Source organism: Triticum aestivum, chromosome 5A (assembly GCF_018294505.1).
Source record: "Triticum aestivum cultivar Chinese Spring chromosome 5A, IWGSC CS RefSeq v2.1, whole genome shotgun sequence".
NCBI lineage: Eukaryota > Viridiplantae > Streptophyta > Magnoliopsida > Poales > Poaceae > Triticum > Triticum aestivum.
This window is the reverse complement of record NC_057806.1, coordinates 603284356-603308585: the sequence shown is the minus strand read 5'-3', so window position 1 is coordinate 603308585 and position 24230 is coordinate 603284356. Positions and strand designations below refer to the sequence as shown.

Here is a 24230-nt window from a genome sequence, read left to right as displayed (position 1 = left end):
TTGCCAATGTCAAGTATCTCTTCCTTTGACCATGAGAGCGTGTAACTCCTGGATACCGTAGGAGTGCTTTGGGTGTATCAAACGTCACAACGTAACTGGGTGACTATAAAGGTGCACTACAGGTATCTCCGAAAGTATCTATTGTTTTATGCGGATCGAGACTGGGATTTGTCACTCCGTGTAAACGGAGAGGTATCTCTGGGCCCACTCGGTAGGACATCATCATATGCGCAATGTGACCAAGGAGTTGATCACGGGATGATGTGTTACGGAATGAGTAAAGAGACTTGCCGGTAACGAGATTGAACAAGGTATCGGTATACCGACGATCGAATCTCGGGCAAGTAACATACCGATAGACAAAGGGAATTGAATACGGGATTGATTAAGTCCTTGACATCGTGGTTCATCCGATGAGATCATCGTGGAACATGTGGGAGCCATCATGGGTATCCAGATCCCGCTGTTGGTTATTGACCGGAGAACGTCTCGGTCATGTCTGCATGTCTCCCGAACCCGTAGGGTCTACACACTTAAGGTTCGATGACGCTAGGGTTATAAAGGAAGTTTGTATGTGGTTACCGAATGTTGTTCGGAGTCCCGGATGAGATCCCGGACGTCACGAGGAGTTCCGGAATGGTCCGGAGGTAAAGATTTATATATGGGAAGTCCTGATTTGGTCACCGGAAAAGTTTCGGGCGATATCGGTATTGTACCGGGACCACCGGGAGGGTCCCGGGGGTCCACCAAGTGGGGCCACCGGCCCCGGAGGCTTGCTTGGGCCTAGAGTGGAAAGGGACCAGCCCCAGAGTGGGCTGGTGCGCCTCCCACCCTTGCCCAAGGCGCAGCTAGGAGGGGAGAGGGGAAACCCTAGGGCAGATGGGCCCTAAGGCCCATGCTCCCTGCGCCTCCCTCTCCTCCCCCTCCTGGCCGCCGCCCCCTTTGCCATCTAGGGCTGGCCGCACCCCTTGGGGGTGGGAAACCCTAGAGGGGGGCGCAGCCCCCTCTCCCCCTATAAATAGTGAGGCATAGGGCTGCCCATAACACGCGATTCGATCTCTCGTTGGTGCAGCCCTGCCCCTCTCCCTCCTCCTCCTCTCCCATGGTGCTTGGCGAAGCCCTGCGGGATTGCCACGCTCCTCCACCACCACCACGCCGTTGTGCTGCTGCTGGATGGAGTCTTCCTCAACCTCTCCCTCTCTCCTTGCTGGATCAAGGCGTGGGAGACGTCACCGGGCTGTACGTGTGTTGAACGCGGAGGTGCCGTGCGTTCGGCACTTGATCATCGGTGATTTGAATCACGACGAGTACGACTCCATCAACCCCGTTCACTTGAACGCTTCCGCTTAGCGATCTACAAGGGTATGTAGATGCACTCTCCTTCCCCTCGTTGCTGGTCTCTCCATAGATAGATCTTGGTGATACGTAGGAAAATTTTGAATTTCTGCTACGTTCCCCAACATCCGCAACTCTCGCCTCCTGCTGTCTCGCGATCACAAACAGATTGGGGTATGATATGTCAAGCGATCGCTCACCCCACCAGACATCTTTCCAAAATGACGTCAATTGTCCGTTATGCACCACAAATTCCGCCCCAAGCCACAACAAAGGTTGAACCTTGCGAATATCGTTTGCAAACTGCGACCGTCGGACCCGCGGTCGAAAGGTCACTCCACCATCCTCAAGATATTTAGTCTTGAATATGGAGAGCCATAGCCCACCTTGACCCGTCAAAATTTTCCAGGCCCACTTCGTCATAAGACACCAATTCATAACTCTGGAGTTGATAATACCTAAACCACCCACCTCTTTAGGAGATGCAATCACATCCCATTTGACCATATGGTACCGTTGTTTTCCATTTTCCTTAGTCCAAAAGAATCTGGACCGAATCTTGTCAAGTTTCTCATGGGTCCCGTCGTGCAAAAGATAAAAGCCCATGACAAACATAGGAATGTTTGTTAGGCAATCATTAATAAGCACTAGCCGACCTCCCGAGGCTAGTAAGTTACCCTGCCAAGGTTCCACTCTTTTAGCCGCCTTGTCCACCATTGGCTCAAAATCAGCCATGGACAGAGCCCGATCCGAGATGGGCATGCCCAAATACTTGAAGGGAATAGATCCCAACTCACAATTCATCATATGGGCTGCTCTAAGCTGGGACTCCAAGTCACCTCCCGTGACAAAGGCCTCACTCTTATCAAAGTTTATCTTAAGACCTGACATGGCCTCAAAGCACATGAGCAAAAACTTGAGGTTAGCAATCGCCTCTTCATTGTTCTTGATGAGAATGAGGGTATCGTCAGCATATTGAAGGTGGCACAGCCCGCCTGGTACCACCCTTTCAGCAACACCCGAGATGTGACCGGCAGCTTTGGCGCTGTCCAAAATCGAAGCCAGCACGTCTGCCACAATATTGAACAGAAAGGGAGAGATCGGGTCACCCTGCCGCAGTCCCCTTCCGTTGCGGAAATATGGGCCAATCGAACCATTAATATTAATAGCAGTTTGCCCACCCCTCACAATTTGTCGCATCCAGCTCACCCATTGCGGATCAAAGTTTTTCTTGTGTAACACCTCCTCAATGAAGTCCCACCGGACCCGGTCATAGGCTTTCTCAAAGTCGAGCTTAAGGATGAACACCTCTTCCTTTGTATTCTTTATCTCATGAAGCACCTCTTGGAGCACCGCTACACCGTCCAGGATGCTTCGCCCTTTAATAAAGGCAGATTGAAGATTATCAATAATCTTGTCTGCCACCAGAGCAATGCGAGAGGCAAATCCCTTAGCAATCAGCCTGAAGCTGACATTAATGAGCGTGAGGGGGCGAAAGTGTCTAATTTGGTCTGCACCCGGCATCTTCGGAATCAAAGCCAACACCCCATAATTTAGGCGTTTAGTGTCTATTCGGCCACTGGTGAATTCATTCACAAGGTGAGCGAATTGTGGACCCACTATGTTCCAAAACCGCTTATAGAACATGACCGGGAAGCCATCAGGCCCGGGCGCCGTGTTCACCCTCATCTGATTTAGGTTAGCTGTTATCTCATCAAGCATGAAAAGCTTAGTGAGGATGGAATTATCATCGGCAGAGACCAATCGCTCATTATCCCAGATTGAGTCGTGCAGAGATGCTGATCCCACCCCTGAAGATCCCAGAAGCTCCCAGTAAAACGCATAAATATGCGATTGAAGGGTGGTGCGAGTTGCTTTGGCTCAACAGAACTGAGGCTGCTTATTAGAGATCGAGGGCAACCTTGTCGTACCACTTGTGGGCAGTCATCGATGAAAAGTATCGGAAGATAACCGGTGAGTTGAATGTCATAACATGCATGCATGTATTAGCTTGCTCAGTTTCTTCAATGCTTATGCATCGGATTTTCCATACCCTACATTGCCATGGCTGATTCATTACATCATTAACTAAAATTTGGGGGTGCGATGAAGATGTTGTCAGCTATTCATAGGTCAGAACATGGGACCAGGTTGTACCTTTATACCAAGGAGTAATTATGTGTGGCCACTGAAATAGATAGAGTTGAATTTATAACATGACATGGAACTGAGAGGATAATGCATATATTGTCTTGGTTGTATCATATATGAGCATTTTGATATTTGTTATTCGATTCTCAAGTTCATCCTATGATGGCTCCCTTTGTCCTTAGTCTAAAAGATGTCTAGTGCGGTAGTGATCTAGTTTCTATCCTTGGAAATCTTTTCTTATGTTTATTGTTCTCTCTGCACTCTTTAGTTAGTTTGTATCCATGATATACTATATCTTTTCAGTAGTTTACCATAGTAAGGTAAGTTACTTTCTTTTTCTCCGTACTTAAAGTAAGCCTTGATTTTGATATTATGGTACCTCTGAAGTATCTTAGACAAACAAACATGGAAAATTGCTATGTCTACCTCTGAAGTCATATATGTAGTATCATTATAAAATCAATCCATAGGCTCAACGTCTAAAGTCATATTTGTTTTCTTTGCAATAACTCCATGGTATTTTAGAATTATCATATTTGTCTATAAAATATGCACTTTGTCATGTACTATGTACGTATCATAACCAATTACACATGTCAAATGAAGAACCCAAGGGCACTTATAGTACATAGCCATATTTTGTAATTATCTAGTGACCGCTTTAACTCGTTATTATTGCTTTTGATGTTCCCAGATTGTTCCAAGCAATTCAGAAAGGCAGGTAGTCGTGATTCTAGTGAAGAAGAGTTTCATTAAGTTAGTGATTTTTTTAGAAGGAGGCTGAACCCCCGGCCTCGACATCAAACAATGCACACAACCATTTTTACTATATTATTCAAGAAAACCTTATAAGATACATCGATCCACCCAAAGCCACCTTCTACACGACAGGTGTCACTACAACCACAAGTTTGATGATGGGGATGGCCATGATCAGGGTCACTTGCTTTGACCTCACACCTGCGCACATCATCTAAAATCTGAGCAACAGTCCAGCAAACCCTTAGTGTGCACCGCATGAGCACGCCCCAGATAGAAGAACTGAAGCAAAGGGAGGAGTAAGCAACAGAAGCTCGGCAACAACCTGATGTAAAATTGCTCGAGGCCAAAAAACTAGCTTCATGATATCGAAAGGAGGCTAACAAATGCAACTCAGGTATGTATGCATGTGAATAAGTTAGGGAAAAGTCAGCAGAGTCACTGCCGAGTCAAAGGAAACTAAATGTTTTGTGGGAGAAAATGGTTCGGGAACTCAAATGGAAACCCGGGAATGTCAAACCACACCGAAATCAGTAATGAACACCGAAGGATGGTGATGGATACAACATGCCAAGCAATAGACATCTTACTACAAACACCCTTCCTTGAAACACACTCAGTGATAGAGATAAGGATAAGGGGTTTCACTTCTCGTGACCTTGTCTCACTTTGTGCCAGATGAGTTCCCTTGTCCATAGCTAATTTATATTGTGTTTGTAGTATAGGTCCATAGCTTATGTTAAAATGGCCATAGAATGACACTCACCACCTGTAAGTCTTGAAAGGCGTGATCAATTACTCGTTTGTTGTTTACAGATGATGGTAAGGAAGAAGGAATTGCTCTTGTTTCTATAGACTTGTCGATTTGATACTTGTTTGATAAGTTGTGCATTCCCTTTTCACAAATTCTCATGATACTGCCTGAGAAGAGAAGATGGTGTAGTATATATTTATTTGAGGTAATATTTTGGTCAAGTGACTACCGAAGTCACTGTGAAAGAAAGGGACCAAGACTCCAAAGACTTCACCAAACCTTCAGTACCTTTCGATTTGAAGTGTGCATAGTATTGTGATGTACTTCTTCATCTAGGTTTATTAGTCCATGCATTTTGGGTCAAAGTTCAACCATAAATTTAAATAATAAAATATAAGTTATATGTAGCAAAAATAGTATCATTGGAAACTACTTCCAAATATGTATCTAACTATATAATTTTTGGGACATACCACTTATATTTTTCTATTTAAACATAACGTCAAAGTTTGACGTAGAATAAGATGAGGACTAATAAACCCGGATGGAGGGAGTAGACACCTTATGAGCACGTGCTTTATTTATTCTGAAACTTCCCTACTACATTTTCCTCTCGACAGAGAATTCCAGTTCTCAACCTAACACAATAAATGTAATCCCTGTCTTTGCAAACTCTTGGACAATGGGCATAGTTCAACCTCTTACATAATGTCTTCATGTTCTTCTCTACCATGTTGCATGTCTTATATAAGTAAAGTTTTTGGTACTATGTGTTCCTTAAGAATTGTAACTGTATGCTCTAATAATATTGCTCGGCAGTGTTGATCGAGAAAACGGTAAAGATTGTTAGGAATGATAGGCAGCGGGATTAACGGAAACAACAGCTTGGAGGGATTCTCTGTGCACAAAGTGGTATGTATGTCCGAGTTACATCTCCATGTAATCAAGCTACTAGTTACATCCAGATCCAAAAGAGATGGTCGACAATGAAGACAAAGATATTGAGAAGATGTGGAACCTCAAGGAATGTGGAGGACCTCTAAACCTTGAGAACATAAAAGCATCTAACCGTGTGTAGATGAAAACACTAGCTATGTGACCATTCCTAGTGCTTCATGTTGGATAGGGTTGATCGCCCATCTGCTGCACTAGCCTGACACGAGATCATGAAGGTTAGCGGGTAAGCATGCACATGCCAGAAGGAATGACCAAGCAATCTTGCTCATCATGTTGATGCACAAATCTAATGACTACAATCATCCTCTACTGCTGAAATTCTTTGGTTGCCTGCGGAGGAATTTCAGTTTCAGATTTGTGAGCTATGTGTGAGTAAGGGTCGTTTAGCTACTTAGTGATTAAGACATTGACCTTTAACTTGTTTAGAACCTAGTATTTGAACTGTGATTGTTTTTACACTTGTAAAGATCAAGTACAATTTAGAGAAAAGGTTTCACATTTTATGGTCATGTTGATGTCAATAAAGAGGGGGCCTAAAAAAGCCGGTATAAGAGCAAGAATATCAATATGACATATAAGCTGCTAGTATCCGAAAGTACCCTTCTACACCCAAGCTCAAAGGAGCTCGGGATGAAGAGTAACTCGAAAAACATTTTTAAAATGTAAAAAAAATCTGATTTTTTTATTGAAAAACTTTGACAAATGTTCTAAGAGTTTGCAAAATTTCATAACGAAATGACATTTGTGGAAGTCGTGGCAAAAACAAAAAAAAACAAAAAAAATCGGTACTCCAAATACTTCCGAAAGTAGCATTTTCAGAGTATCCATTTTTTTGCCGCGGCTTCAACAAATGTGATTTCATGATAGAACTTTGTAAGCTCTTAGAACATTTGTCAAAGTTTGCCATAAAAAATTCAGTTTTTTTGAATGTTTTTTAACTATTTTTCGATTTTACTATTCACCCGAGCTCATTTGAGCTCGGGTGCAAAAACTTCACGTCCGCTACTATCTCTCTTCTTAGAATAACGTTGGGAAAACATAAGGAGAGATATTGTAAAAAGTTATCTCTCGGGAAGTTCAGTAATAGGTTTGAGTAAATAGATCAAGTATGCACAGTTTTTAGAAAAGGCATATGCATAGTACCTTTAGTACCGAGTTTTTTTGCGGGATCCTTTATTACTGAGTTGGCTGTGATATAAATATATATGTACCTCTTTCACGAGAGTTGAGCCATTGCGATAGTGATTTTTTTTTTTTGCGAAAGGATAGTGATTGGTGACAATACATTGTGGAATGGCCAAAAGAAGTTAGGTTCCTTGGCTTATCATTGATTTTCTATTGATTGAAGAGGTAGCAAGTATGGCTTAGAGGCGAAATTAGGGGAGAGGCGCCTACGGCGGCGGAGATGGCCCCGGCGGCGGAGATGGCCTCGGCGGAGCTTGACGCCGGGAGTGCCTTGGAGAGGGGGAGCCGCTGCCCAGAGGGAGAGCGCGTTGTTGAGGGGAGGAATTCGGGGAACCACATCTCACTACTGGATGTGGACGACCTCAAACGAAGATGGCTTGCCATTACAGAGAAAGCGGGGAAGGGAAGAGTGGTGCTTCGGCGACCGCAAAAAGCTGTAGTTGGTAAGATGGATCCGATGGTGGCGGATCTGAAGAACATGGCGTGGGAGATCATTGAAGGCGGGATGGGGAATCGAAGGAAAGAGGAAAGCAGATCCCCGGAGAAGGAAGATCAAGGAGAGCCACCAGTGCAGAAGATCCAGGCCATCCCTGTGATTGCAGGACAGGCCTGTGCGCCGGAAAGGGAGCTCCACGACCAGAAGAGGAAACCAACAGAGGTACGAGATTTGCCTGCTATTCCTGAAATTATTGAGAAAGGGGGATGGGTGGTCACCAGAGAAATTGGGAAGGTCTCCATATGGTATGCGGGGAATAGGAATGAGACCACGCTTGTTAGTTTCCATCCCCGGTGATCGCCGGAATTTTTTTGGCAAGCGACAGAGAGTAGGGAGGGATTTGGGAGCCGACAGATATGGAAAGGAATCACAAATTCCGGCAAGGAAATCAGAAGAGCAATCTTCGGATTCTGGCCTGGTTGGGCTATCTCCGGGGAAGGAAGTTTGTAGGAGACGATCTATATAAGGCTGAGAAACAGAGAAGATGGCCATCGAAACAAAATCACACCACCATATCCTCCTGTCGTTGTGAGCGCCATGGCTTCTGCAACCCAACCAAAGAAGAATACCGAAAGAAGAGCAGGAGCTGTGGAAGGGATAACCTCACCCCCTTTGTTCAGCGCCCTGGCAAGGGGCATATGAAGGAGGGGCAAGGTGTTGGAACCATGTCCTCTGCTGTCCGACGGGAGAGAGAAGAAGCTGAGTGATGGAGAAGGGTGGCCGATCGACACCACTGCTAGCGCCGGAGGGGCGTGACCAGCAGGTGGAGGAGGCAATGGGAAAGCTGAGCCTGCTAGACGAGGATGACAACGCTCTGTGGTGGACTTCAGGGAGGCTGCCAAGAACTTCTGTAAGTGGCTTATCGTTGCTGTGTATCTGACGTCCCATGTGTACAACCCAAATGCCCTGTTCACCACCATGAGGCGTGTGTGGAAGTTGCGTGGTGACATGACTGAGAAGCCACTACTGGGCAACCGGTTTGTCATTGAACTGCAATATGAAGGTGACTATATGCACATCCTAAGAGGCGGCCCATGGATCCATGACAACGACGCCCTCCTGGTGGCGGCGCATGATGGCATGAGGGTGGCAGCGGAAGTCCCCGTCGACATTCTATCCATGTGGGCTCGCATCTACGAACTTCCACCGTTCATCATGATGGACAACACCCTTTGCGAGCAAGCGGGCGAGAAACTGGGAAAGGTGCGGCTGGTCCACACCAACAATGATGGTCGTGCCTTAGACCAGTTCCTCCGCATTCGGATCGAGAACAAGGTGGTGGAACCGCTGAGGAGGTGGATAAAGTTGGAAGGTACAGACGGAAAAGATGCCCGGTAAAGTATGAGCGTGTTCCCCATTTCTGCTTCTATTGTGGCATCATTGGACACAGAGAGAAATCTTGTCTGATCATAGAAGAGGAGAATAAAGGGCGATTCTCTGCGGAGCAGCGTGCCTCGCCATAAGATGTTTGAGCACCGGAGCTTCTATATGCCAGGGGAGGTGAGCAGTGCCAAGCGCAATCTCCAGTTTGGAAGGCACCCTTCCCATACTCTTTTGATGGAGGTAGAAGATGGAAGTAAGAAGAAAACAGGGAAGACAGTTAAGAGGGGAACCAACCTGATGGTGACTGATAATGAAGAGCGGACGATGACTGACCCCATAATCAAGGCAGTTGTGAAAGGGGTGGTCACTGCTGTGGATAACCTGAAGGCCAACGAAGATGCTGGAGTGGCCAACGTGCTCGGGATAGCTAACATTCCTATGCATGTCAATCCAGAACAACATGTAAAGTCGAAGACAAATTGGATCCAGCATGCCCGTTCTGAACATTCTCGGGCTAGCAGCATTGGACGTGGAAAACCTCTATTCCAGGCGGCCAAGAGGAACCTAGGGCTGGGGCGCCTAGCAGCTGCAATCAGAGCCGGGGTGGCTAAGCATAATGCTGGTCTTGCTGCTGGTCGTGAGGCTAAGAAGACTTCTGTTTCCCTAACTCATCAAGATGGTGTTAATGGCCTTGGAGTGACCATCCCAGCTCTGGAGGAGTTGGGGGTCGCTGCAAATCAGCCGGTGGTGCTGCAGCCAGCTGCTAGGGGTGCTAGGGATGGGCCAGTGCAGGTGGCGCAAGCCTACTCCCTGATCCGCGACTACGGCAGGAGTGACAACTCAATCTGTTAGGAGCTGTATGGTCCAAATGACACCAACAGCGCTGCTTGCGTCTATCGCCAGAAGAACCAAATTCTTGGCAAGCGTATTGGAGAGGATCGAGCTCCAATGGAACTGAATGATGAAAACAACCTGCCAAAGTTCAGCTTTGAGAGCAGCAAGAAGAGCAGAGGATCACCCTTGGTGACGCTGGAGGAGGTGACTGGGAAGGAGGACGCAAAGAAGATGGAGGCAACCAGCCATGGGGCCGCTGGTCAACTGACAGGCACGAATGAGCGTGCCTGTCGGGAGCCCTGACGATACTTTGCTGGAACCGCCGGGGCTTGGGCCGACCACGGAAAGTTCAAGAATTGGTGAGGCTTGTGCATGCTCAGCGTCCAAAAAATTTCATTCTTTCTGAAACTTGTCAAAATAAAAAGTTTGTTGAGGGTCTTAGATGGAGACTAGGTCTCCGGAATGTAGTTTCCTTTATATAAGATGGTAAAGGGGGTGGCCTAGCACTGTTCTGGGATGAGAGTATCGAAGTTGAACTCTTTAAGCTAGGTGAGAGATTTATCGATGTATTCATTTGTAATATGCCCTTTGGAATAAAGTAGAGATACACGTTTGTTTACGGCGAGCCCCGCACTCATATGCCCCACCATATGTGGGATCTCATGTGTAAAATAAAACTTTTAACTACGCCGGGACCATGGTTGATGGCAGGTGATTTTAATGAGTGTATGTGGCAGGATGAGCATTTTTCTAGGACTCGTAGAAACCAAAAACAAATGCTTGATTTTAGAGAAGTCCTATCCCACTATGATCTTCATGATCTAGGTTACATGGGGGCGCCTTGGACCTTTGACAATGGCCAAGATGGCTACCGCAATGTTAAAGTTAGACTTGATAGGATGGTGGCGAACCCGGAATGGATGAATATCTTCCCAAACTTTCAGATCAATCACATAGTCAGTACAGCGTCTGACCATAGCCCCATTGAAGTGTGCTGGGAGCAGCAAACTGTACGTCAACCAGTTAGTCAAAAACGTAGATATGAAGCTTTCTGGGAAAAGGATAATAAACTAAGTGAAGAAGTGGAAGTAGCGTGGTCAAAAAATCGTCCAGCCAGAGATTTAGGTGATATTATAGCAAACCTATCAGGTGTGATGAGCTTTCTCCACAACTGGAGCAAACACAATTTTGGTTCTATCCCAAAGAAAATAAAAGAACTTCAAAATAAAATTCAAGCAATCAGTAACCGTAATGACAGTCATGCAAACTCAGAGTGAAAGCGGCTGAGAAAGGAATTAGATGACCTACAAGATAAAGAAGAGATTGCTTGGCGGCAAAGATCAAGAGTAGAGTGGCTTAAAGAGGGCGATCGAAATACAAAATACTTTCACCGAAAAGCTACTTGGCGCGCGAAGAAAAATTCGGTTCAGAAGCTCCAGGATGAGGCCGGTAACATCATTGGTAAAGAAAAGGATCTGGAGAACATGGCCACAAGATTCTTCCAAGAGCTCTTTACACAAGATGATCAGGTCGAACCCAATATAATTCTTGACCATGTCCAAGGACGGGCTAATGCTGAAATGAATGACACATTATGTAGAGAATTCTCTGACGATGAGATTGCAAATGCATTATTTCAAATCGGCCCACTAAAAGCACCTGGGGCGGACGGCTTCCCGGCCCGTTTTTTCCAGAGACACTGGGCTACCTTAAAAGAGGATATTATTCGTGCTGTCAAGAAATTCTTTGCTGGCGGAGGAATGCCTGATGGGGTGAACGATACAATTATAGTTCTTATACCAAAGAAGAAAGATCCAGTTAATTTAAAGGATTTTAGACCAATTAGTTTATGCAATGTTGTTTATAAAATCATAGCTAAGTGTCTGGTAAATCGTGTTAGGTCTTTGCTCGAAGATATTATTGCCCCCACTCAAAGTGCTTTTATTCCTGGGAGGAGGATTACGGATAATGCCTTGGTAGCTTTTGAGTGTATAAATACTATGCAAAAGTCATGTGATGCTAAAGGGTCTTTCTGCGCTTACAAGTTAGATTTGACAAAAGCGTATGACAGTGTGGACTGGGACTTCCTTGAGGGTGTTTTGAGGAAATTTGGCTTTGCAGACCAATGGATCAGATGGACAATGAGGTGTGTGACGTCAGTAAAGTACGCTGTGAGACTAAATGGGACTCTCCTTCAGTCCTTTACGCCATCTCGGGGCTTGCGACAGGGTGACCCGTATTCCCCTTATCTATTCCTTCTCGTCACAGATGGTCTCTCTACATTGTTACACTCAGAGATTAATAAAGGTAACATTCAGGAGTTTAACATATGTAGAGGGGCCCCTGGCATTTCTCACCTATTATTCGCGGATGATAGCCTGTTATTCTTTAAGGCAAACCGGGAACAAGCCTTGAGAATTAAGAATGTTCTAACAAGGTATGAAAAGGCTACAGGCCAACTTTTAAGTCCTAGTAAATGCTCAATTATGCTTGGTAAATCCTGCAATCAGGAGGAAGGAAAGAGTGTGGCACAAATATTAGGTGTGCAGAAAGTTGATTTCGAAGAAAAGTATCTTGGACTTCCGGTTCCTGAAGGAAGGATGAAGAATGGTAAATTTCAGCCTATTAAGGAGTGTTCTCTGAAGAGATGTATAGACTGGTGTGAGAAATACCTATCCAGTGCGGCGAAGGAAAGCCTAATAAAGTCAGTAATACAGGCATTGTCCACCTATGCTATGAGTGTGTTCAAATTCTCTGCTGGCCTGTGCGAGGAGCTCTCACAAATCATTAGAAACTTTTGGTGGGGTGATGAAAATGAGAGAAGGAAGATACATTGGCTGGCCTGGGATAAGCTTCTAAAACCAAAAGATAAGGGGGGTATGGGTTTCTGGGACCTTCGCCTATTTAACCAAGCCCTCCTTGCTAAACAGGCGTGGCGACTTATTCAATTTCTGGACAGCTTATGTGCCAGATTATTGAAGGCGAAATATCATCCACATGGCAACCTGGCTGATACTGCCTTTATCCAAAACGCGTCTCCGTGCTGGCAAGGAATCTTTCATGGTCTGGATCTTCTTAAAAGAAAGGCATTGTCTGGAGAATTGGTGTAGGTGATAAAGTTAAAGTATGGAGGGATAATTGGATTCCAAGGGGAAATCTAAAAATCTCCGGGAAACAATCTCGAACTAGGATAAAATGGGTCTCTGAGCTTATCGACCCAGTGTCAAGGACATGGAACGAGGAATTGGTTAGGAAAATATTCCTACCTCATGATGTGGATGAAGTGTTAAAAATTCGTCTCTCACAGTCTAACTCCGAGGATTTTATTGCATGGTATTTTGAACGCTTAGGTGTATTCTCGGTTCGTAGTGCGTACACACTGGCTGTTAATGATAAGGATGGGAATTGTGATAAGGGACAAAGTAGTACTGAGCCATCTGGAGAAAGAAAGATCTGGAGTGTGCTTTGGAAAGCAAATGTTCCCCCTAAAATTAGAAACTTTGGATGGTGTTTGGCGACAGAATCTCTTGGAGTTCAGACAAATAGACATAAGAGAGGTTTAGAGATATTCCCTACATGCTCTATCTGTGGTGTGGAACCAGAAGATGGATACCACGCGGTCATGAGATGTACTAAAGCTAAAGCTTTGCGTGAGATCTCCCTAAAAACACTGAGCTAACATGTACGGGAGTGAGTGGGTTCTCCTAACTCTGGCAAAGGCTAACGAGGAGGAGCGGTCACACCTACTCTTCCTTTGGTGGCGAGCATGGCATCTCGGAAATAATATTATCTTTGGTGACGGGAAGGCTACAATAAAGGCATCGACGGAGTTCCTACAAAGTTATGCTAGCTCTTTTGCGGCGATTAAAGCTGGTATGAGTGTTTCTGGCCATAAAGGAAAAGGAAAAGGAAAAGTTATGCCAGACATCTCAACTCCGGAGCCTAAACAGAGACAAGGGGATGATCATTGGGTGAAACCTAAGTCAGGATGGCTTAAATTGAATGTCGACGCTAGCTTTATTCAGGAAACAAACTATGGAGCTTGGGGGGGGGGGGGGGGGGGGGGGTTCTCCGTGATACGAATGGAGCGGTGCGTGGCTCTGCTTGGAGCATAATTTGTAACTGTGCTAGTGCTGAGGCAGCCGAAGCGGAAGCTTGTCTTCAAGGAATCCGAGAGACCATGATGCTCATAGACCGGCCAGTAATTATTGAGAGCGACTGTGCGAATGTTGTTAGTCAACTTTCTTCTAAGGATTTTAATAGATCCCCCATTGGTAGCTTGGTTAGAGAAATCCTGAATTTGCTGGGCCAACTTCCTGATTTTACTATTGCTAAGATTTCTAGAAATTGCAATAGGGTTGCCCATGCTCTTGCTAGTTACGGTAGGAGTGGTGTGAGTAAGGGTGTGTCGATCGACACAGTTCCGACCTGCGTGTTGCGACTGGTCGACGATGATTGTATTGAACCTATGTTGAATTAATATAATACACACATTTTTCAAAAAAATAAGAGGTAGCAAGTATGACGGGATGGAGATTCGGTGGCTCAAAAAAAGATAACCCTGAAGTTAAATAGAAAAAAACAGACATTTTTACTATGAATGATTGATGATAACAATTCAAGTCTTCAACCAAACATGCATATAATGAATGTCATACCTGCCCGTCCAACTCTTGGATAAGAATAGAGTTCAATCTCTTACTACGTACACACTTTTTTATTGCTCGACCATGCACTTATATAAGTAGTTCTTTCATCGGTTCCTTCTTCTCAAGAATTGTAATTGTAAACATCAACACTATTACTCGAGCACATTGAAAAGGAAATGGCAAAGACTGTTAGGAACGATAGGCAACAGGAACACTGACAACGTTATCTTTCATGAATGCGATTTGCGCAACGTGGTATGCATATCTTCTACATAGCTCGTTGTTCAGGTGATCATTCCGTCATTGTTGCCCAAATATCATCATAAAATGCATACATTTGGTTTCTTTCTTGTAGGTGTGGTGCACCTGCACGGGGAAGCTTTGGAGCTGGTCGAGAGCGTCATGTTATGCTGTACTTAGGCTTACCTAATGGCGTCCCTCTTTCAGCGGGATCCTCAACGCGTAATTCCCCATGTTGACAGTAGCTCGTACTGGTCCTCCATCACCTGCAACGTCAAAATAATCAACACTGTAGGTACTTGGGCTTTACCTAATGACGTTTCAATGGCAATTTCGGCGCTCCGCTGCTGAAAACTGTATGTTTATCCGCGAAGGAATTTTAGTTTAGATTTGTGAGCCATGTGTCTTGTTTCGACGTGGTTTAGTTAATTGAGAATTCACACTTTGATTTTTTTTTTACGTGCTTGGATACTTGTACAGCCAAGTACAATTCTAAAAAAAGCTCACTTTCTGGTCATGTTGATGTTAATAAAAGAGGTAGTATCTTAAAACAGTCGATGTGAGAGCAATAGTATCAGTATGACATATAAACTGGTAAGTAGTATTCCTCTTGTTAGAATAACATAGGTAAAATGGAACGAGATACTAAAAAGTCTTTGCCTAATATTTGTACACATGGATGTTGATGACACTACAAAATTCGTAACTGTATTATATAATCACACCATATCATACAGGAATCATACAGTCCAGTACTTTCCAGTATGTATCCGTGCCTAAAAATGGAATTTACATCAATAAACCATCTGGCATTGTACCAAAAGTGCCAAATAGAATTATGTACTACGAGAGTTCGAGGTAAAGCTTTTGCTGCTGGCAAAATCATGCATCCACTCCACCCTTCTTCTTACAAGCCACCGACCTTACCAGCTGCAGGTTTGCTCTGCTTCATTTTGGCTATGCTAAGAAGATCGCCAAAGAGCGAGTCTTCTGGCCTGCTTGCTTTGTTCTGCTGCTTCAGAGAAAAGGATGACGTTGCTCCATTCATTCTCTGAGAAAGTTCATTTGCACTGGTATACGCATATGCGGCGTTCGGGATGTAGTAGCCTCCAGATTGGTGCACATACCCATAACCGGCCATTTGAACTGCATATGACTGTTGATAGTTCATCCCATAAAACTGTCCACCGACAATCTGTTGGGAGTTCATGCCCATTCCTTGGTTGATTTGCATCGAATTCGGGTACATGCCCCCGTATTGCATGTTCGGCACAAACTGTGGTGCTTGCTGCGCGCCGAGCACCGGTGGCAAGCGCATACCTCCTGGCATTTGTTGTGTTGACATGAATCCTTGACCACTTTGTGCTTGTTGGGGTTGGTTACCCGTCAAGTGCTGAATTTCCCAGGGTGCTGGTGGAAGGCCTCTGTTCTGATCCTCTACACCTGTGAATAGGCGAATGTCAAATGCTCATGGAGCTATTTGAAATGAAAAAAAAAAAAGTGCACATGCTTTCTGGACCAAGGTGGTTAACAATGAATTAGCCCTAGTAGTGTAGTATATTTATTATCTAATTACATACCGAACTACATCAACAAGACGACAACCACACGTTCATGTTCAGCGTGAGAATGTTTCACGCCTAGTAGTGCATTTTTATAGGCCCTACTTCAAAAATATATAATCCATGGATTGAAGATACAGAAAGCAATTTGCCTATAATTTCTGATAAATAGACACATAATGCTATTGTGTACTGAGAAAGTGGTGTACCATAATTTAGTGCTTGCCGTTGGGAATCCACTCCATAAGCAGGCTGCCCATTCCATGACCTTGTGGCGTTCAGTTGGGATTGTTGACCGTAAGGTACGATTTCGCCATTTGAATAAGTAGTGGGTTGTTGAGGCAGAGTAGAGTGCACTGGAGCAGGGTTTGCTCGAGATGCAGGGGAAATAACAGAGTTTGTAAGCTGGTTGTGGTTTCTATTGTTGGCAGCAGCACTATTTTGTTGGAACATGTCTGCAAGGGCCAATACATTCTGGTCTGAAGCTGAGTATTCACTGACAGGAACAAGCGCCAGCGAGTTTTCAGGTTCAGGTTTGATGTAGTCATCTCCACTAAGGAGGTCGAAACTAGGAGCTGGTGCTGCAACAACTGATTTTGCACTGCTCGATGATGGAGGTGCAGGAAGTGCTAATTGTTCAAAGGGTGACTGCTTGCTTGCACTTGTAGTAGCTGCTGAAGACCTGAAAAATTAAGGGAATGTAAAAAAAGTTAGGAAGCACATGTAGTTTTTGAGATTTTTCTTACTAGTGTATGTTTCTAGTAGAATATCTTGAACAAAATGATTGACACATGGTGCTAACCTCTGCACTGCTTCTTTTGTGGTATCTGGCTTCGCTAGCGCGGAATGGAGCGATCTCTGCTTCTCCACCGGAACCGCTATGCCCGCGGCAATAGCGTCGTGCTTTGCTAAAACACGCTGCAAATCATCATTCAAACAAAGACCCTGGCTGAGCAACCCCTCGTCCCTGTATCAATTTAATACATCTGAAATAAGAAGCTTTACATTGATACAAAACCAACAAATGAAAGAAAATTTCAGCAGAAAATTTGATAAAATGACACTTAAAGCGCCTGCGAACTGGCAAGCGACATACGAGGTACTGTTGACAAGCTGCACGACTCTCTGCTTGTATGTACGGCACTGATCCACAAGGTCAACGATGACATCCTGACGAAGTTCCTGCATATTCAATTGAACTTAAAATTTGACCTGATAGTACATTGATTACAACAATTGAAAAACTTCAGAGGTTTTTCAGATCCCCGATACTGGACTCGCTAGATTTTTGCACCAGCAATATTTTCATGGGAATAGATCAGTATTTCAAGTGCATCAGGAAAATACCTGTCTTTTACTAGGATCTAAAGCATTCAACATCTCCGAAAGAACGTCCATGATACCCCGTGCATTCTGAATATCTGCCAGGCTACCAATAAACATTCCCAAAGTTGAAGCAGAGGTTCAGATTTCAAATAAGTGTATTCACATTTGATCTTCAGTCCAGTAGTTAAGCATGTTCATTGTATGATAAAAGTTCCATAAGTTGGTATACCTTGTGGCAGGAAAATCCTGCGCTGACGATTCAGGAGCCCCGTGGTCAGCATCGCGTAGAGCAGGAGGATAGTTTTGTAGAGGCTGACTCTGCGCAGGAGTAAATATTGGCACAGATCCATTTGATCTTTGAGGAAATACAGCTCCGGCACGCTGAGTGGAGATTGGAGTTTAATTAGTTTAACAGATTTTGATAATTTGGAAACAGCATAACTTCATTTTTTTCTGCAAACTCCGAGACTGTTAAAAGATCACAACTTATTCAGTTTGTGTAAAATTACCAAAAGGTCCTGGTATGATGCATAGTATTGCGGATATTTTGAACGTGCGCCGCCAAAAAATTCTTGCCAAGTGTCGATCAGCGTGAGAATCTTCTCTTTTACATGATAATCAGGCTAAAAACACCACACACATACATACATTAAAACCTATTATTTGAAACTAGTACATAAAAATTTGAACTGCCCATATACATACCCTTTTCTTTACTATCTTCACCATTTCACGAAGTACGTCTCTCTCAGCAACATGCATATGGACAATGTCCCCACAATTTTTAATCATTGTCTCCAGCAACTAGAATAATAAACCAATGCACTGATTAGTGGTTGAGTAAATGATTACTTAAACATTCCAAATTAAAGCCTTCTAAATGTGCCAATCATCTTCCTTTTAGAGTGATGTAATGCATTTCCAGGTTACTACATCACTGCAAGAAAATATGTTCATGCGTCAAACTGGAAAAGAACATCAAGCAACATTCAGAGCCAACAGTCAGAACACAGCTCATTGTGGCTATCAAATACAGAAACAACTCAAGAAAAAAGTGCAAAGGTACAGGTCAACTATTGGGCATTCTAATTCAAATAGACTAATAGTCGGCATAGACCACAGAATAATAGTTGGTGAGTCAAATTCATACACCAAAGTGTTCAGTTTCAAATTAACCGTACTTACCGTGAGAGCGAGAAGCTGGACCTTCGAGTTCTTGTGCGCAATGCGTTTCTTGAGAGACTTGACAACATCTTTTGTATGCCTAGGAATATAACAGTACGAAGATGGTTACAACAAACTGATAACAGCATAACAAAAGTACTTGGTGGTTCTTTGCTGAGCTGACCAAAAGGTACAAGAGTGCAGCTCGCAAAGATTTAAGCCTTGGACAAACCATAGGCGCGAAACCAGATTAAGCCGCAGAAACGTAGCGTTTGCTAATCAGAGTTAGCCAATAAGTACAACAGTACATATGGAAAATACAAAGCAGATGGCAATCGTCGTGCATGCTCACCCTGGATCGCGGTTGAGGGTGTCGCAGATCTCGAGGTTCGTCGCCCAGTCGGGACCGATGAGCGCGTCGCTCGTCGCGCGTTGGACGGAGGAGGACAACGACGGCGGCATCTCCGCGCCCCTACGATAGGGAGCGATATCAACCAGCAGCCAGCAACAGATGGTCCGACTCTGAGCCCCCGCCCAAAACAAGAAAGCTTCACCGAAAGCCTTGGCGATGGTGGCGGGTGGCCACAAGAATTTGTCCTCCTTTCCTGCCTCGGTTCCACCCCTGGGACTAGCTAGGAAGCAGGAACGTGGAGCCAAGGAATGGAAAATCTTTTGTGGCCGGCCAAAGGAACCACTCCATGACCCAGCTACATGTAGTCACAAAAATGCAACGACAAACGGTCATCGATGCATCATTTTTGACCGGCGTTTCTCAAATCAGCGGTGGGGATTGGTCAATGGAGTATGTTTGTTATGTCCTATCCGTCTGCCCTGCACGGCGGTCGACGGCGACGGGCGGGCGAACCAACTCCACGCGGCGGCGGCCTCCTTTGTTTAGTTAGCGCCGGCCATGACTAGGACAAATATGGTGAATAATGGAGTTTACTAGAATCGAACTGCTCCCGGCCATTAGGCACGCACGCTCTGCTCACTCCTTCTCCAAGCGTGTGCACTGTATGAGTTGGGCCGTTCCAGTCCCTTTCAGGCAGCCTCCGCTTCAATCATGCAACGCAAGAATGGAAAACGCAAGGCAGAAAAAGGAAAATCGCACTTATTGATAAGAAAAACATGATGAAACTATATATAGTAGAAGTCTTTGGGCAGGGTGTCGTGACAAAGTATATATAGCTGAAGTCCGTGGGACACATATGTATGCCTGTAATGTGGTAGTTCTATGGGACGCACCTGACCCGACCTACAGCAGACACTTTGTTGGAACGTATGCGGAGAATCTCCTCCCTTCCTCCAAATTGCTTTAACTTTGCTGCTGTCCCATAGAAACTACTCCGTCAACTAATATAAGACTTTTTAGATAAGTAAGGCAATGCGCCAAATATTTGACTCCGTGAATTGTACAGATAAATTAAGAATTGTGTAACCATTGCCTAGTACTCCCTCTGTACCATAATATATGTCGTTTTAGCAGTTTAAATTGAACTGCTAAAGCGACATACATTATGGTACGGAGGGAGTAGAATTGAGACGTGACCAAAGTAACGGAATTTGATAGATCAGGATTTGAGAAAATCGGCTTGCCGCACCCCATTTGGTACATTCATATCCAGCTCGGTAATACAAAGTACTTGTATATGCATACGTAATCAGATGGCAGTACTAAAAGGACAGTTAATAGCGACTATAACCACAGTGAGTATGGTATGCATTCACTGATAACATGTTTCTGGACGAACATGGTACACAAGGCAAGATCCAATACCAACTTAGACTTGCGAACCACAACATCTGCTTGTGCTTAGACAGTAGAACGGAATAAACAAGGAGCTACAAATATAGAATAATGTATGTTGAGCGAGCTAGTCAGAACACGTGAACTTGTGAAGACAACATTATACTTGCTGCATCGCCTCCCAGGTTGCGACCTGGCGCTTCGTGTTAGCCTCTACGCGGACGACGCAATTATCTTCATAAACCCTAGACGTGAAGAGGTAGACTCTCTGCTGCACATCCTTGGCGATTTCGGCGAGGCAACGGGGCTCTGTATTAACCCGGCCAAATCCACGGTCTCGCTGATCCGTTGCGAGAACATCAACGTCGAGGAGGTGCTTCAGGGTTTTGCAGGCTCCATCGCCCCATTCCCATCAAATACCTAGGGTTGCCGGTCTCTACGGGACGCCTGCGTTTGGTCCACCTCCAGTTTATCATCGACAGGATCAAGGCTAGGCTTGCGGGCTGGAAGGGCAAGCTGCTACCGATGGCCGGCCGCCGCGTCCTCGTCCGATGTGTGCTGAGTGCCATGCCAACCTTCGCCCTAACCGTCCTCCGTGTCCCACAAAAAATTCTGAGAGATCGACAAGTGTAGGCGTCGCTTCCTCTGGCGCCAGGACGACGAGGTTACATGCGCCAGTTGCAAGGTCAACTGGCCAGCGGTCTGCGCCCCGACGAAGCAAGGTGGCCTGGGCATCCCCGACCTACAACGTTTTGGCAGGGCGCTGCGGCTGCGCTGGCTCTGGGCTGCTTGGCACCACCCGGAGCGGCCTTGGGTGGGCACCGAGCTGCCCTGCGACGGCGCGGACAAGGCGCTCTTCGCGGCTTCCACCAGAGTTGCAATCGGCGACGGGGCCCGGGCATCTTTCTGGCTCTCTCCATGGATCGGCCAGGGTTGCCTGTCGCAACAGTTTCCAACGCTGTTTAGCTACTCGAGGCGCAAGAACAGATCGGTGCGGGAGGCCCTCGGCCACGACACGTGGATCCGTGACCTCGCTCACGACAACAACCATCACCTCCTGCTAGACGTCCTCGCCCTTCATCGTCTGCTTCATGGGACGGACGCGCAGCTGCAGCCAGGCATGCCGGATGATCTGACATGGAGTAGAGCGAGCTCAGGAAAGTACACGGCGTGGTCGGCCTACCTGGCGCAGTTCCAGGGGAGAACGGCGACCCATTTCGACCGGCTGGTTTGGAAGGCCTGGGCGCTGGGCAAAATCAAAAATTTTGCCTGACTGCTTCTTCAGGGCCGGCTCTGGTGCAATGACAGACTCCAACGGCGGGGCTGGACAAATGCTTACTTCTGCCAGCTCTGCGTCAGAAACCTGGAATCCTCGCACCACCTCTTTTGGAGCTGCCAGAAAACCGGACGTGTGTGGGCCGAGCTGGGGTTGTGGCACGGCTGCTCGGCTCTCACCCCGGCCGAGAGCTGGCGCCATGACAGCTCCACCGCTGTCATGCAAGGCATCCTGAAGCAGACACCGCACCAATGGCGAAAGGGAGTGCGAACGCTGTGCTGGCTGGCTTGCTGGGAGATCTGGCAGGAGAGAAACAACAGCACCTTCAGGCAGCAACTGCCGTGTGTGTCGGGAATCATCAAGCGCATTCGAGACAACTTTGAGCTACGGAGAACCACGGGCACCGCATGCTTTGAGAGCCCCTTCGGGGACCCCCCTTGAGAGATAAACGCACCCTTGTTCTTAGGGTTTTCAGCCGTCTGTGGCACTCCCTAAACCCCAAAACTTTGATCCTAGGATCCTCATCACCATTGTTGTTTTTCAGTTGCTTTTTGCTTTGATCAATGAAACGCCAGCAATTGCTGGATCCTTCAAAAAAAAACATTATACTTGCAGGATCAACATTTTAGTATTGAGAAGGTAAATGTTGCGAAGTTGATTCTCTGAAATAGGGATAAAAATGAAGCGGAAACGGACAGAACTGGGTGCTGTCATATTTTTTTGCAGAAGCAGAAACGAATACAGAAACCTCGAAAATGAATATGGAAACGGATACTACCAAAAACAAACATGGAGCGAATACAGAGCGGACCCAGAAATAGAAGTGGTCGTTTACCGAAACTTAAAACCCCCTTGAATCATAGAAAAATACACACAACACAAACAAATTTAAAGAATTGTTATCATGGCTACAAAATAATATGATTACGTCGGCAACTTAGCCTACTATTGTAGTAGTGTTGGACAATTGCATACAGGGTCTAGTTGAGTATGTATGTGGTAGTAGAAGTTGGGCCTCAAATGATCCATTATGCTCATTCTGATCAGAATGTCACTGTGTATTATTTTGTGGTTGGGCTACGAAGCAGCCATAGATCTATAGTAAAAACATAAATTCCATATTCATGAAGACGGAAAGTTGCATTTCCACGTCTGTTCCACCAGAAATCATCGTTCCATTTTTGTTTCCGTTTCCGCATAAAAAATTTCATTTACATTTTTGTTTTGCAAATTTCCATTTCCGTTTTCACATTTTCTCTTTGTTTTCATTTTTTCTCCGGAAAAACGGAAAGTTTCCACTTCATTTTTATCCCTACTCTGGAATCCATATCCTTGTGCATATACCATAAGCCAAAAAGGGTAATTTGCATCACTCAGCAAGTACTGAAGTGGAAAACTATAGCCTGCTAGCATGAACTTCATAAGCTGCCCTGTACTAAAAAATGATCTGAATCAGCTGACCTGTTGTGCTCGCATCTTTTACTCCACTATGGTCTCTTATGTTAACTCATGAGCTTCATGCCATCTTCTCCTGAAACCTGCAAACCATAACAACTTTGGTTCTATCTAGACTGATCAAAGCCACGCAAAGACCTCCGCGGGATTAGTTTCAAAGTAATTATGATATCTGAAGTTCGTATATGCCCATCAAGCTACAAATATTACTAAATGGGCTCATGGGAGACAACCATTATAATTTATTTTCAGTGGGACCTGCAATGTAGTGAGGTGTGTGTTGAGTAACACGACGGTTTTACAATGTGATAATTAATGTTCCTTGCAAACTGGACAAAGCAAGGGGAAGGGGAAGCCGGTACCAATGCAATTAATTAGTCACTCTTCAGGTCTACGCACACACTCACCAAGGGTTGATTCGAAAGAAATAATCCATGGCAAAATAACTCTCCTCTATCCCTGCAAACAGATCGAACAATAAAGTTGTGCAAAAGGCAAAAGTGAAGAAGATTGAACAACAGGAAAACAAAGGAAGATAAAAGTACGGAAATGCTGCTATAAGCTCGAACTCACCTCAACCTAAGCCATACACAGAATGGTTGTAGCCTCAACGACACATATAGTTTTTACATACTAACACAAATTTTGGGGCGCGAAAAATGTCGCCATCAGGGTGGTGGAGGTGGGTGAGCGAGGATGGTGACGAGCAGCATTGTCGTTGATGTCCCTGGCCCAGATCCTCCCCATCCCGAAATGAGGGAGTGGTCGTCGGTGGCGACACTGGTGCTAGCAGGCGCTCATACCGAGTCACCGGCGATGGTGTCTGCGGAGCGTGCAAGGTGCTGATCGGTGGGCCCTGTGTCAGCCTAACAGTTGAGTCAAATGGTCTAACGTCTGTCTCGCCTAGTCGGTACCCTATGCCACATTGCCCTGATGAATGGGACCCTCGGTCAATCATTTGACACTACTATTGCAAACGGTCAACACTTTTTGATGTGCAATAGGGGCAATATCTAA

General features: G+C 45.3%; 2 protein-coding genes across 2 annotated transcripts; one reads left to right on the top strand and one right to left on the bottom strand.

Annotated features, from left to right (window-relative positions):
• Positions 1 to 7205: 7205 nt before the first annotated feature.
• Positions 7206 to 15236, top strand: LOC123105229 (uncharacterized). The gene is made up of 2 exons (XM_044527251.1): positions 7206 to 7799; positions 14799 to 15236. The coding sequence occupies exons 1-2, from the start codon at positions 7362 to 7364 to the stop codon at positions 14871 to 14873; spliced, it is 513 nt and encodes a 170-aa protein (XP_044383186.1). The 5' UTR covers positions 7206 to 7361; the 3' UTR covers positions 14874 to 15236.
• Positions 15237 to 15369: 133 nt separating this feature from the next.
• LOC123105227 (TOM1-like protein 9) lies at positions 15370 to 19422 on the bottom strand. The gene is made up of 10 exons (XM_044527250.1): positions 19088 to 19422; positions 18757 to 18835; positions 18277 to 18375; positions 18081 to 18194; positions 17801 to 17952; positions 17593 to 17674; positions 17342 to 17427; positions 17048 to 17212; positions 16455 to 16927; positions 15370 to 16126 (listed from the first exon to the last, which is right to left on the bottom strand). The coding sequence occupies exons 1-10, from the start codon at positions 19195 to 19197 to the stop codon at positions 15591 to 15593; spliced, it is 1896 nt and encodes a 631-aa protein (XP_044383185.1). The 5' UTR covers positions 19198 to 19422; the 3' UTR covers positions 15370 to 15590.
• Between the last annotated feature and the right edge of the window lie 4808 nt (positions 19423 to 24230).

Coding starts and splice junctions, on each gene's coding strand:
- LOC123105229 (XM_044527251.1), top strand. CDS start 7,362: ATGGCCCCGGCGGCGGAGATGGCCTCGGCGGAGCTTGACGCCGGGAGT. Junction 7,800..14,798: donor AGAAGAGGAAACCAACAGAG/GTACGAGATTTG, acceptor TCTTTCTTGTAG/GTGTGGTGCACCTGCACGGG.
- LOC123105227 (XM_044527250.1), bottom strand. CDS start 19,197: ATGCCGCCGTCGTTGTCCTCCTCCGTCCAACGCGCGACGAGCGACGCG. Junction 17,953..18,080: donor CATCATACCAGGACCTTTTG/GTAATTTTACAC, acceptor ATCTCCACTCAG/CGTGCCGGAGCTGTATTTCC. Junction 17,213..17,341: donor CAGCTTGTCAACAGTACCTC/GTATGTCGCTTG, acceptor AAATTGATACAG/GGACGAGGGGTTGCTCAGCC.